This window comes from Oncorhynchus mykiss, chromosome 8 (assembly GCF_013265735.2).
Source record: "Oncorhynchus mykiss isolate Arlee chromosome 8, USDA_OmykA_1.1, whole genome shotgun sequence".
In the NCBI taxonomy this organism is placed as follows: Eukaryota; Metazoa; Chordata; class Actinopteri; order Salmoniformes; family Salmonidae; genus Oncorhynchus; species Oncorhynchus mykiss.
This window is the reverse complement of record NC_048572.1, coordinates 73,394,501-73,409,799: the sequence shown is the minus strand read 5'-3', so window position 1 is coordinate 73,409,799 and position 15,299 is coordinate 73,394,501. Positions and strand designations below refer to the sequence as shown.

The following is a 15,299-nucleotide window of genomic DNA, read 5'->3' as shown; positions in this document are numbered from 1 at the left end:
TGTAATGTTAAATGTATCATATTACTACCAACCATTTACTGTAATGTTAAATGTATCATATTACTATCAACCATTTACTGTAATGTTAAATGTATCATATTACTATCAACCATTTACTGTAATGTTAAATGTATCACAATACTAATAAACATGTACTGTAATGTTAAATGTATCATATTACTATCAACCATTTACTGTAATGTTAAATGTATCATATTACTGTCAACCATTTACTGTAATGTTAAATGTATCATATTACTACCAACCGAATCCTAATTGACACATACAAAAATAAATAAATACAAATATTTGTTTCTTTCTAACATGTTTTGTTTCCTCCCCAACACGTTTTTTTTTCTGGGTCTCAGGAGTATAAAATAGATGAAGCGTCTCTCACTTCTGAGTTCCTAATAGGATAGGCCTCTTTTCCCCCAAGCCAATGGCTGATGTCCTTGCATGCTCTTGGTCTGTTGTTCTTGCTCTGTTCTTCTCTCTGTTAATTCTCACTGTTATCCTCTTTGTTCTTCTCTCTGTTCTTCTCTCTGTTATCCTCTCTGTTCTTCTCTCTGTTCTTCTCTCTGTTCTTCTCTCTGTTATCCTCTCTGTTATTCTCTCTGTTATTTGTTCTCTTTGTTATTCTCTCTGTTATCCTCTCTGTTATCCTCTCTGTTATTCTCTCTGTTATTTGTTCTCTTTGTTATTCTCTCTGTTATCCTCTCTGTTATTCTCTCTGTTATTCTCTCTGTTATTCTCTCTGTTATCCTCTCTGTTATATTCTCTGTTATTCTCTCTGTTATCCTCTGTTATTCTCTCTGTTATCCTCTCTGTTATTCTCTCTGTTCTTCCCTCTGTTATCCTCTCTGTTATTCTCTCTGTTCTTCTCTCTCTTATCCTCTCTGTTCTTCTCTCTCTTATCCTCTTGTTATTATCTCTGTTATTCCATTTCTTGTTCTGTTATTCTCTCTGTTATTCCATTTCTTGTTCTATCTGTTATTCTCTCTGTTATTCCATTTCTTGTTCTATCTGTTATTCTCTCTGTTATTCCACTTCTTGTTCTATCTGTTATTCTCTGTTATTCCATTTCTTGTTCTATCTATTATTCTCTCTGTTATCCTCTCTGTTATTCCATTTATTGTTCTAACTGTTATCCTCTCTGTTATTCCATTTCTTGTTCTATCTGTTATCCTCTCTGTTATTCCATTTCTTGTTCTATCTGTTATCCTCTATGTTATTCTCTCTGTTATTCTATTTGCCTCTGTATGTTCTTGCCCTGTTCTTCTCTTTATCCATCTTCTACTTGTTATGTAAAATGTTCCTTCTCTTCAACCATCACACAGACCATTCTGGAGGACGAGGTGGATGATCCAGTTTACCAGGTAGGTCGCCACACAACACCTACACAGCAGAACTAGCGATGGAACCCCATGTAACGTTTACACTCTAGCTTCTACAGACACAATTGTTTTCACGTGATTAATTCTATACAATTAAAAAACACTTAACCCTTAATGTAAATATCTGCCGCTGATCTGCTTGAATTAATGATTCATGATACCCAAACCATCTCAGTAATACGTAGTAGACCAACCATCATAGTAGACGGTTTTGTTCAACCATTTGACTCTCCCATTGCCAGTGCAGTGTTGTAAAACCATATTTTCAGTTGATCTGTGTATATGTACTGATTTTCTTCTAAAGACCTATCTGACTGGTTGTTCTCCCCTTTTGCTTTTGGCTGAAACTGGAACATGATACTCTACTCTGTTGCTCACACTGAATACAGACAACACTAACCCTTACTCTGAATGCTTATGTTCAGTGGTTATGCCCCACCCCCTTCAAAACCTTTCTAATGTTTGCCCCTTTAGGTTTTACTACAACTGTATGCCTGAAAAAAACATTTCATTTGTAATTCTGTAGTAGCATTGGCTGTTTTGTTTTGAATACAAGAGTCCAATGACCATTGGGCAGAATCCTGACTTGAGATCTGGGCGTGTAACCGATTCAGACTTTCGTGTAAATCAACTAAGTTACAAGCGCGGATCTCAAATCAGTATTAGGCCCTCTGTGTCTAGGTGGTAGTGGAGGTGGAGATCAGAACACTTAGACCTCTATAGTACCTGTTACCACTGCCTGACCAATTACTGTACTCTCTCCTCTCCTCTTATCTTCTCTCTCTTTCTTTCTTTCTCTGTTTTTCTCTCAATTTATTTTCTCTCTCTCTGTCCCTCAATCTTTCTCTCAATCTCTTTCTTTCTCTCTCTCTCTCTCTCTCTCTCCCCCATGTATCCCGTCATCCTCTATCCCTATTGGCCCCACCCACTTCCTTTGTTGTAGTACATTGTGTTTGAGGCTGGACATGAGCCCCTCCGTGGCCACCAATCAGAGGAGAGCGTTTACCAGGTACACTACCAAGCCCCGCCCCTTACCTTTTGTAGAGTAGTCAACCCAGAGCTTTGTGTTACAATAGAATATGTATGTTTGTTAGAGAGCAGAACACTCTGGATATTATTATTTTTAAATAGTATACTCACAACATTCCTAATGTAAATGATGAATAACATCTCAAATCCACAGTTCAGTGAAGTGCAGTCAAGGCCAGTTATTTTGTCAGACCAATTCATCAAGGCTTCTCTAGAGTCTATGTGGGATCCCTGCAGACATCCAGAGGTTTGACCTTCCCGTTTAGGTCAAGGGACTAAGAGCAGCTTCTAGGAACCTAGAATGTGATTTAATCTTTCCTCCCTCCTCTCCTCCCTTCACCTCCCCCTCCTCTCTTCTCCTCCCCTTCTTCCTCCCACTATCTCCCTCCCCTACTCCTCTGCTCCCTCCATCACCTCCCTCCTCTCTTTAACTCACCCCTCATCCTTCACCTCCCCCTCCTTCTTCCCTCCTCCTCCCTTCTCCCCAAATCCTCCTCCTGCATCTACCTCCCGCCTCCCTCCTCCTCCTTCCTCCTCTCCCTCACCTTTCTGAAGATGTAAGATGCATAGAGATGAATCACTTGCCATGCCATTTGATTTCTGAATGAAACAAGATCAGTAGACAAGAAGAAATTGCAGCCCAATGCCAAGTTAGCCAGCCCAAAGAGAGAAAGGGAGGCCATATTGTTGAATAGGGTTAATAATGTGAGGAAAATAAAGAAAAGAGAGGAGAGGACAGGGCAGGACACGATCCTGCATTGTCAGTGTCCATAGATTTAAAACTCCTGGTTGAACATTGTATACATGGAGAAAACCAGCTGTGTGATCTTAATGCCCAAACAGAGAAGTAGCATGCACAGTCTGACAGTATTGCTTACAATCAATATTGATTCATGTAGAATTGATTCGAGAGCTGTACAACTGTCAAAATGTATTTGCATAACATTGCTTTTAGACCAGACCACAATATCACCATGTGTAGACCAGAGAGCCATTCTGAAATGAAGACAGAACAGTAGCTTTGAGACACCTCAGTAGAAAGGATTCTTTTTTAAATAAATGTGTTTTTGTCCGTTTTCAGCCTTGGTAAATGGTGTTGCTCACTGTATTGTTTTATTTTGACTGGACCTCCAACTCAGGTCCCCACCGCTACCAGTCAGCAGAAGGGAGAAGGGATCTATGACGTCCCAAAACGCCATTTTATGACTGTAGGTGTTTTTGTTGTTTTGTTCGTCCACTCCCCCCACTGGCAAACCTCTCTGTCTCTCTTAATGGAGAACCTCCCCTCTTCTTTAGTTTCCATTGATGAATCCCTGTCTGTGTGACCACTGTTATACACAGTATACACCCACAAACTGGTCATCGACTGGTTATCATCAGCGTGTGTCTAGGTCATGGTTGCCTGCCTGTGCACTAACTAAATGATATAGATTTTCCTGGCCCAGGAATGATATATAGAAATAGAATCTATTGCTTTGGAATGGTCAACCGTTGGGTCTTAGTCAACTCTAGAGGTATGATGATAAAATGATTTTCAGGACTTATGCATAACCTGCCACAACAGAATCATGATTTGTCCCTTAAGCTTGGATGTTGCACCAGCTACAGATGGAGTCTTTGCTTCAAACCCTCCACGTCATTTACAATATAACTAGGAGGAGTATTACACACACGGTTTTATTCGTACTTTTCAGTCTCAGTTCAATAGTGGGTTGTTCCATCTTCCTGGGAGGTGGAAATGACAGGTTTGCTGGTGGAGCTGCATGCAGACAGACAGAGGGGTCTCCTAGGTTACCACCCCACTCATAAAAACACCGTACCTGTATGCAGAGCAAATATATATTTTTAACAGCAGATTCATTTCTACCACAAAAAATAGACAGGTCATGGATTAACTGTTTGTTTTTACGAGTCTCCACCATATCAGATGCACTAGTCGTTCTTCTCCAAACCGTCATCCAAACATTTATTTAAAGCTGGAATCTTTAATGGGGAAACTTCCATGTCCGTTTGTGATATTACATCGACAAAGAAGTTACTGTAAACAACCAACACGGTGTTTCCTCTCTGACATCACTGCACGTGCGATAGAGGAGCACAATATGTATCAACAAATGTTGCACCATGCCGCTCCTCACCTGGGCAACAAACGGTGGTGGTGCGGCTAGTGGAGCCGTCTTTATATACTGCAGGATTCCATCTTTAATCTTGGTCAAGACGTACATGGAAACAGAAGAATGTGTGCTTACTTTTTCTCTTCGCATTCTTCCTGTGCTGATCGTTCAGCAGCACATCAACTATCTATGGTAGCTACACTGTCCCCCTGCTATCTCTCCCCAACACACATCATGCTAGCTGGTGTTGTATCGGTAGCTGCCTCCACATCTCTAAGAGTTACTGCTTGTCTGTTCATTCAGTTGGAGCTCTACTGAGAGCCTAGATGCCCAGCCTGACATGTTCAAGTTTAACTTTATTTGTTGTATGAACACGATTCACAAGTAAACTTGAACTTGAACGTGTGTGTCACTCTGCCTGCCAGTCAGCCGGAGGGGAAGGCCTATAGAACTATAACCACCCTACCTTACAGACACCCTACCTTACAGACACCTGCCTCAGCCCCCTTAAGGTTAAATGAGACTGTCACACCAATACATCATGTATAACAACAATATGGTGTAATGTATGTCCTGTATATGATTGGTTTCCTCCACACAATTCAAAGAGGGTATAGACAATGTTATGTTAACCCCCCCCCCCCCCCCCCCCCCCCCCACACACACACACACTGATTGCTGTCTTCACCTAATTTTCTCTATTCTTTGTGTGTGTGTGTGTGTGTCTTTATTTATGGCATGCAAATCCTGTGTGTGTTCCCGTGGTGATACATTGTCTGCTTGTGCATGGCGCCTGCAGTCTGTGACATACTGTACATTTCATGTGTCTAGCTGTAGAACCTCTGTCCGTCTTCCCTACCTCCTCTGTATTGTAATTATACTGTCAGAGCGCTGGGCGTATATGGCCAGGGGGGTGAGACGTAGTAGTAGGAACGGTCACGTCTGCAATATGGGCCAGGTGGTTTTATTGTCTTGGAGGAGGAACATGGTGGCCGCAAAAAGCACATGTATACAGCCTGCATCCTACCACCTAATGATATCATATTATCTTGTGTTTTAGGGGAATCACAATGGTAATGCATCATGGGACATCAGGGGATGATTTGATTGGTAGAGACGGACAGAGGAATATCTAATCAGCGTTCGTTAGATTGGAATGAATAACCCTTTTACCCAGCCAATTACAGAGCACCATGAGAGATTCATTTTAGATCCATTTTCTGATAATGAAATGAGAGGAAAGAAGAGCGAGATGTTTCTAAGCATCACAGTACAATTCTCTACAGTACACACACACAGACACACACAAACACACAAACACACATAGCCACCCTACCCTGTTATAGATCAGTAGAATGTGTTATGTTAAAGCAGATCTGGCTTTTGTTTTGTTGTGAAATGTCGCTGTTCTCTTTCTCTGACCCTACCCTTTATCCTGCACAGAACATCAACCACTTTGATCTGTTCTCTTTCTCTGACCCTACCCTTTATCCTGCACAGAACATCAACCACTTTGATCTGTTTGGAGACATGTCCACTCCACCCTCGGTGAGTAACTGACCTTCCCATTCAAAATCATTTTGTATTAAGAATGATTTGTTGTGATTAGAGTAATACAGATGCTTTTCACTACAGGGTGGCTCAAGTAAATAAATTACATGACCTCTATTCTAAGTAAATAAATTACATGACCTCTATTCTAAGTAAATAAATTACATGACCTCTATTCTAAGTAAATAAATGACATGACCTCTATTCTAAGTAAATAAATTGCATGACCTCTATTCTAAGTAAATAAATTGCATGACCTCTATTCTAAGTAAATAGATTGCATGACCTCTATTCTAAGTAAATAAACTGCAGGACCTCTATTCTAAGTAAATAGATTGCAGGACCTCTATTCTAAGTAAATAAACTGCAGGACCTCTATTCTAAGTAAATAAATTGCATGACCTCTATTCTAAGTAAATAAATTGCATGACCTCTATTCTAAGTAAATAGATTGCAGGACCTCTATTCTAAGTAAATAGATTGCAGGACCTCTATTCTAAGTAAATAGATTGCAGGACCTCTATTCTAAGTAAATAAACTGCAGGACCTCTATTCTAAGTAAATAAACTGCAGGACCTCTATTCTAAGTAAATAGATTGCAGGACCTCTATTCTAAGTAAATAAACTGCAGGACCTCTATTCTAAGTAAATAAACTGCAGGACCTCTACTCTAAGTAAATAGATTGCAGGACCTCTATTCTAAGTAAATAGATTGCAGGACCTCTATTCTAAGTAAATAGATTGCAGGACCTCTATTCTAAGTAAATAAACTGCAGGACCTCTATTCTAAGTAAATAAACTGCAGGACCTCTATTCTAAGTAAATAGATTGCATGACCTCTATTCTAAGTAAATAAACTGCAGGACCTCTATTCTAAGTAAATAGATTGCAGGACCTCTATTCTAAGTAAATAAACTGCAGGACCTCTATTCTAAGTAAATAAACTGCAGGACCTCTACTCTAAGTAAATAAATTGCATGACCTCTATTCTAAGTAAATAAATTGCATGACCTCTATTCTAAGTAAATAAATTGCATGACCTCTATTCTAAGTAAATAAATTACATGACCTCTATTCTAAGTAAATAAATGACATGACCTCTATTCTAAGTAAATAAATTGCATGACCTCTATTCTAAGTAAATAAATTGCATGACCTCTATTCTAAGTAAATAGATTGCAGGACCTCTATTCTAAGTAAATAAACTGCAGGACCTCTATTCTAAGTGAATAAATTACAGGACCTCTATTCTAAGTAAATAAATTACATGACCTCTATTCTAAGTAAATAAATGACATGACCTCTATTCTAAGTAAATAAATGACATGACCTCTATTCTAAGTAAATAAATTGCATGACCTCTATTCTAAGTAAATAAATTGCATGACCTCTATTCTAAGTAAATAAATTGCATGACCTCTATTCTAAGTAAATAGATTGCAGGACCTCTATTCTAAGTAAATAAACTGCAGGACCTCTATTCTAAGTAAATAAATTACAGGACCTCTATTCTAAGTGAATAAATTACAGGACCTCTATTCTAAGTAAATAAACTGCAGGACCTCTATTCTAAGTAAATAAATTGCAGGACCTCTATTCTATGTAAATAAATTGCATGACCTCTATTCTAAGTAAATAAATTGCATGACCTCTATTCTAAGTAAATAAATTGCACGACCTCTATTCTAAGTAAATACATTGTATGACCTCTATTCTAAGTAAATAGTCACAATGATCCCAGTGAAATAATACAGTAGGTGCCAGGTTTACATGTGTGTGTGTGTGGATGATTTGCCTTCAGATGCCCCCGTCCCCGGCCAACACTTTGGACCCCAGCAGGAGCCACCACCAGCACCAGCACCAACACCCCACAGAGATGTTCACCGGCCCCTTCAGCCCCACCTCTGTCCCCTCGGGGTACATGACCATGGGGCCAGTCCAGGCAGCCCAGTGGGCCCAGCAGGGATCCTTCTCTGGCCAGGCCCAGACCCTGGCCTTTGGGGTGCAGGGGCCCCTCCAGGTTACCCAGGTCCTCCCGGGAGGCCAGCCCGTCATCTGGAGCCAGGCCAACATCTTCCCTGCCACCCAGCAGCAGTGGGCCGCCATGGCTGCCTACATGCCCGCCCAGGCCGTGGGCGTGGGGGGTCACCACCTCCCCATGATGGTGCCCATCACCACGGTGTGCCCTGGCCCCCAGGGCCTACACTACGACCTCTCCTCCACCCCCTCCTCAGCCATCACCAGCCCCCAGCACCAGGCGATGGACCCCGCCCTGCTCCAGCAGCTCCAGCAGCAGCACAGCCTCAGTGGGGATTCTGACGCAGGAGAAGGCCCCTCTTCACTGGGCCTTGTCATGGTGGGCAGCAGGTGTGGAACACCTGGGCCGATGAGTCCCACTTCAATGGGTCTGGGTGCTGTGGGCAGGTGTGAGACGCCTGTTAGCCTTGTCATGATGGCGAGGTGTGAGACACCCGGCCCTGGTCCAGTGAACGTGCCTCCTGACACCCTGGTCTGTAGCCAGCTGTGCCTGGGGTCACCGGCTGTGATGTCCCCATTGGCCTTGACCCAGGAAGAGGAAGGCAGCTGTAGTGACCTTGACCTCTCTCGGATGACCTTGAGTCCTGGCACATCCACCTCACCCTCCACTGACTCAGGTAAGCTCTCCCTACTGCCAGTCTCTGCTACATTCATACTAGACTAGATAGACAGTTACATCACAAGTAAGTTACCCAACCCAAACCTTAACCTAACCCTACCCAAATTGATAACGTTCAATGCTTTATGTGAAAAAGGTACACCCAACAACCAAAACTCCTATACCTCCCATTCTCTCCCTGCAGCCCCAGCCCCCCAGCCTGGACCGTCCTCAGACTCCGCCTCGTCCCAGACCAGTGACCCCCCCACAGACCACTCTCCCATCCAAACACAGGCCACACCCCCCAGCACCAGGGAGGATGACTCGGTGAGTCTCGAATAAGCTGATCATGATGATATAATGATCTATCAAATAGTAGGTGGATAGTTGTCTTAATGGTTGAAGTTATTGCATTAACTTGTATCTTTGGATTATACTCATGTGGTATTGACCATTCTCTCTCTCTATCTATCTATCTAGGGCTTATGCACCAGGGCTCTGTCTCCCTGTCCATCTGGAGATGCTCCACCTGATTCTCCCCAGGCCCAGATCTGTCCACAGGAAGACAGTTAGAGAACTCTGGGTGGGTCTCCTCTCCTTTCCTATACTCTCCCTCTCTTCAAGCACCCTGTCCTCATCCCATCCCTCTCTCTCCACCCCTCTCCTGTTCTATTGTCCAACCTTTTTGTATCCCCTTAAGGCTCCTTAAAACATCTCTGTTTTATTGATTGGTCTAACAACCCTTTACCGTTCAGTTCTCGTTCTCTGTGTCTGTCTGGGTTTTTTCCAGAGACACAGATCTCTTCTTTGTCTTTGAGGCTCTCTCTGTGTCTTTGCAGCTGAATGGTTTTCAGCCAATTATTTGGTTTAAGACTTACTTTATTATGGCTCTGTAATACGTTGTAAAATGGAACATTTCTGCATTGATTCTGTACGAGGACGTAAGGAACAATACTGCCACCTGCTGTCTATAGGCTCATAACTGCACATATTTCACACATGAGTATATCTGAAATTCAGTGTGTGTGTGTGTGTGTGCATATGTGTGAGTGTGTGTGCCTTGCTTGTATGTGTTTTAATGCTGGTCCCTCCCTTTCCAGGAGAAGGAACCTCTGTGACCGTCAGGAGGATAGAAGAAGATGAGAGGAGAGGAGGACAGCGGACTGAGAGACGGAGGAGAGGAGACTCTGGACTCCTATGTCCCTCCTAATAACTTGATTACACGGATCTCTGTTCTGGAGAATGCAGATATTGGCAGCCTAAAGCAGCAATATCATAGGATTGGCTTCTTTCCTGAGCTGGACAGCACAACACTCTCCTCACATGCTGTCTTTCCCCCCACCCGCAGCCAATCGGAAGCCCTATCTCCCATGAAGTGACCTATGATCTTTGACCAAACTGTAGCAGTGGGTCGTTACCACGACAACTTCCTGCCACAGGTCAGTGGGCGGAGACACCTTATCTATCATGTGACCTGGGAGGACCAATCAAACTGCATGGTCAGGATGAGGATTCTCATGGGTTCTAAGGATTAAATCATTTTTGGGGTGATTTTGAGGAGGAATGGTGTCCTATGGGGTTATACCCTTCGTTTGGAGAACTGCCACCCGCCTCAGAGTACTCACTGTGTAGAACAGATGGATTTGCAAAATGTTTTCAAACAGCTGACTTGTTCCATTGGCATGAACAGACTATGTATTGTGGATCCAGCGAAACACAGCAGAGACTGCGAGACAACTGTTCTCCATAGCTTCATAGCTTCCTTTTCAATGCTTAAAGATAAAAATATAATTTTTATTTTGTAAGCTGCGACTTCTGAGTTGACGCTTCTGAGCATTTTATGGATAACGAAAACAGCTTCGAGGCATCAGTCGAAATAATTCCTGTTTGCCAAACTTCTGTTTTGTAAATAAGATTTCCTCAAGACCCCTTACACCGGAATCTCTGTGCCAAAAGATAGGCCTGTCGTCTGCCTCTCTGATGCAACCTACCTGTGGCTCTCTCAACTTTAAAGCAATGCCACACCAGCACCTCTGTCTGTATTGTCTGGATTTTTGCTTTGCTTTCTTGACATTTTATTTGATTATTTTACTTTCTGTTTCTGTGTTGGGTTTGGTCAGTCAGTCTGTGACATATGAACTGTGAATCTGTGTTACATAGCCGTTGAATCAAAGCAACGATGGGGGACACCTGCTACCTACGTAGGACGTAACTCACTCTTTTGAAAATAAAATGGCCATCCTCACACACAAAATAAAGGATCCACAGGCCAATAAAGTCTGTCACTTTTACCTTTTAACTGTTTTAGACTACTGAACAGGTGTACTACCCATCCTTCAATGTTTGCTTTCAATCTCTTTGTTGACCTACTCAACTGCTACCAGACCTGGGTTCAAATACTATTTAAACCTTCCAAATACTTTTGAGCATTTGCTTAAGCCTGCCTCGAGTGCCATGTTGGCGGGGTTTGCACTTTAGGGACTTTTCTATTGATTCTATAGCAACGGGCAAGCTCAATCACACACCGCTAAAGTATTTGAAATGATTTGAAATACTATTGGAACCCAGGTCTGCTACACATGGGTGGTTTCTAGGATTCAAACCAATAAGCTAGTTGTGACGGCCCAGCCAGCAGTAGACTCCAGAGTGCATTACTATGCCTTATTATCATCGGTTGTGTTGCGTTGCTCCTTCACTGTTATATCGTCATGTCATTGTATTACAGTAACACGGTTGATTCATGTCACTGTTATATCGTCATGTCATTGTATTACAGTAACACGGTTGATTCATGTCACTGTTATATCGTCATGCCATTGTATTACAGTAACACGGTTGATTCATGTCACTGTTATATCGTCATGCCATTGTATTACAGTAACACGGTTGATTCATGCAACTAAAGGTTTGGGGCATCTGGTAGGTCCGTCTGCTCCACAGAGTTACAAATGGCAAAACGTGGTGACTTTAGAAGATTATGAAAGAATAGAGATATTATTGCTTTTTACTTCTAGACTATGATGATAACTGTAACCCTGCTCGTATAAGAAAATGCTCAATTAAATGGTCCAACGATATTTTGTAAATTTGATTTAGGAATTCCAACAGTGCTGAAAAGAGAAAAGGACTTTTGTACGCATTTTTCTTCCCATTCACTGTACTACTACCCCCACTGTTCAGTCACAAATAAAATATCATGTGATTCCCACTTTGCTCCTGAATATTTGATTATGCTGCCAATCAAACATTTTTTAGCGCTCTAAACTGAATATAACTCAAGCCTTGCTTATTTACACCTTGCACTAACATGTACGTTTTGTGATCTGATCAATGTGTATGCAGATTATTTGACAGATATTCTTTCAAATATACAGTATGAATGTATTTATTTATTTTAAGACAGTTACTGATGCCATAAGTCAAAGACCTATCTGTCAATGATTTTAGAGGACGGTATAATGATGATTTAAATGGTTTACCGTCCAGATCTGTTTACATTTGATTGATATCCAGACACAATGCGTGTCTAACCCCATTTATTCCTGGTTATAACATGCGCCCTTGTCCTGCACTTGTACACATTCTGACTGTGCCCACATTTTTAGACTGGAGTAGATGATTAAAAGACACCTTGTGATCTGATTGTGATCAGATCTTCCTGACCACCTTTGGAGGTAGTCAGGGACCTATTGTTTCTGGATATCAAATCAAGTGTAAACAGACCTGGAAGTTCAAACCATTCTGCTTCACAGGTTGGCATTTATTGGGATGTCTCATGTACTGGAGGCAGCTATTCAGAGCGGTCACTAGCTGGCACAGCCACAAAGTCAAAAAATCTGATTTTAAACCTTAACACTGCTAACCCTAATGCCTAACCCTAACCTTGAATGTAGACCAAAAAGCAAATATGTGTTTTCATTAATTTTGACAATAGTCAATTTTGACTTTGCAGCTGACCCATTTAGCATAAATCACTAGATGGGTCAGGATTAATGACAATAAACATCATCTTGCTTCTGTTTCATTATTGTTTCACTAATAGATAATTATGCTGTGTTTGTAACCAATTGGGAAGGTGATATTTACCACATACGACTGGGAGAAATCCACTTCAACGGTCCTCCAACTGGTAATTAATAGTGGGCAACATGTCTGTCATCCTGAGGTCCCACTTCTCCCACATGCTGACCTCTGATGTCACAGACTAAGGAAAAGTCGATAACAGCATTTTACGCAGTTAAATGCAACAAGATATTATTTATAAAAAGCAATCTATTAATATGTTTTTTGAACACTACTGTTTTTCAAGCATGATAGCTGTACTTTTGGTTTCCCACATGATTACAAACATAGCATTATTCAGTTCGGATTCCAGACAGGACATTTGTATTTTGTTCCAACACAATGGATCCAACAGAGGGTGCTGTGTTCCTGTTACAGTATTACCAGGGTTGTGTTCATTAGGGCAAAACCAGGGTTGTGTTCAATGTCACAAACCAGGGTTGTGTTCATTAGGGCAAAAGCATTAAGGAACATTTGGGATTGGAATTTCAGTTTACTCCCCGAATTGGCTGAAATGGTCCGGGAATGGGCGCAGGGAAACTCTGCTATGGGAAGCTAAACATTGGGAAACACAAAAAATACAAGTCATGTTTGTTGGAGTGTTTAATTAATGATTTCCCAGACCACAAAACCAAACGGCTGACCCAGGGTCAGAGCGTAACGATAAGTCTATGTCCCCGATAATATTAATCAGTGTGTTTACAGACAGACCTACTGCGCACACACACACAGAGTTGTGTCGTCCGGTTGGTGTCAGTCCTGATCCACCACCCTGTTCTCTGGTTCCATGTAGAAGCCTTTAGCGGTATTTATTAGAGAGGGGTAAAGAAAGATTTTGTTCGGGCGCCAGGCAGGTATTAACCATGCCGAAATGAAAAGAGTAGAATAGAGAGAGTACCACTACCAGACCCACACACACACACATCAGCAGAAGAGACTGCCTAGAGTATAGCCTGTTCACCAGATAGCCAGTGGAGAGAAAAGAGAATACACACCATATAAAACCCACATCACAGCACAGGGGTAACCCCAACAAGAATACCTCATACAATAATACTAATACTAATAATGGCAGAGCAATTTCACAGCAACTTCATACAAGAACGAACGCAGTCATCAACAGAGGATTTGCAATAATCTGTATTATTTTCTAGTGGATGAGTGCAGAGGGTATGAATGTGGGGGGTGTTCATCGACACAAAGGCCTTAAAAATGTCCATAGTCTTCTAGGCCACATGTCATTAGTACACCCCACCTCAATACAGTTCACATAATATACAACTTGCAAGCAACCTCCCTTTCAACTAAAATGTCCATCCAAATACTTCTGGCAGGGCAATAATAGTCCAGCTCTAATGAACTTCAATGGGATGTGCATTTGAAAAATAGAGAGTCTGTTGCAGGGTAAAGCACTGGAACGAGAGGGAAGAGAAAGAGAGAGAAAAAGAGAAATCTTAGCTGTAGTGTGTACTGTCTGACTGTCAGATGGTTTGTTGGTTTGTATGTTAAAGCTTAGCAACAATGTTGCTACTAATCCATGCGATCCATAACGGGCGCGGTCCCAAACAAAATCAACCACGATCTAAAGCGATCCCACCGACGATTGAGTTAAATACTTTATAAACTACAAACGCTGAAAACAAACAAAACTTCTGCAGCACACACAATCAAACAGTCGCGCCACCCAAGAGCTGAATGAGCTCTCTTTATTTCCTCCTTCCTTACTGCTCATGCGCTCTTAAAGTGGCAGTGCACGGTGAAAGCTCCGTGCAGATTTCGCCACAAGCCTACAGTCAGCCCATGCTACTGCATCCTCTATGCTGCACTGTGCCGGCTCCTACTCTGGTAAGACCTTCATTAAGTCTATGTGTGTGGAAGATATAGATACAAGGGCAATGGCAGTCCTCTACAAGCATCAAGACTCTATACAGATGACAGACAATGTATGATTTAGTGTGAGGTTAATTTGCAGTACACTTACTCCCGATCGTAAGGTTTTAGACTGAAGCCTTATCTGGGTACAACGAGAGGGAAGATTTTTCTGGATTTAAACTGGGCCAGTAACTGAAAAAGCCTTACAGTAAGTGGGACACTTGCATAAAGATTTGTTCAACTGTTTTCAATTATATTTTGTTTTCTCTCTTCCTACCCCAACCCCACACCTCTCCATCTCCCTCCCCCTCTCCCTACCCCCACTCCCTCCCTCCACGTCTCCCTTCCCTTCCACCCTCTCCCTCTCGCTAACCCTCTCACCCTCACCCTACCTCTCCCTCTCTCTAACCACCTCTTCCTCTCCCCCTCCCTTACTCACCTCCCTACCTCTCCTCTCCCCCTCCATCCATCCTCTCTCTCCCCTCCCTCCTCTCCCCCTCCTCTAGGACACAGTGAAAGGCAGCATGGTGGAGCATGGTTAGAGGGGGTGACAGTGAGTCCATCACCTCACTGACTGCCAAGAAGCTGCCTACGCCACAACTGATGAGACTCTGGGGAGAAGCTGTGCATTACATTCCTGAC

The 15,299-nt window shown here is 42.2% G+C and overlaps 1 protein-coding gene across 3 annotated transcripts in view; it reads left to right on the top strand.

Annotated features, from left to right (window-relative positions):
- LOC110530980 (disabled homolog 1) overlaps window positions 1-11,258 on the top strand; it is a 72,847-nt gene extending 61,589 nt beyond the window's left edge. The window contains exons 7-14 of one of the 3 annotated variants that reach the window (XM_036986176.1): window positions 1,338-1,376; window positions 2,338-2,403; window positions 3,563-3,631; window positions 5,981-6,085; window positions 7,890-8,742; window positions 8,929-9,050; window positions 9,204-9,306; window positions 9,824-11,258. In XM_036986176.1, coding sequence (XP_036842071.1) covers window positions 1,338-1,376; window positions 2,338-2,403; window positions 3,563-3,631; window positions 5,981-6,085; window positions 7,890-8,742; window positions 8,929-9,050; window positions 9,204-9,296 — 1,347 coding nt within the window. In that variant the 3' untranslated portion in view covers window positions 9,297-9,306; window positions 9,824-11,258. The remainder of the gene's footprint in view (window positions 1-1,337; window positions 1,377-2,337; window positions 2,404-3,562; window positions 3,632-5,980; window positions 6,086-7,889; window positions 8,743-8,928; window positions 9,051-9,203; window positions 9,307-9,823) is intronic. The other 2 variants (XM_036986177.1, XM_036986178.1) reach the window with 2 other exon arrangements.
- The last annotated feature ends 4,041 nt before the right edge of the window (window positions 11,259-15,299 follow it).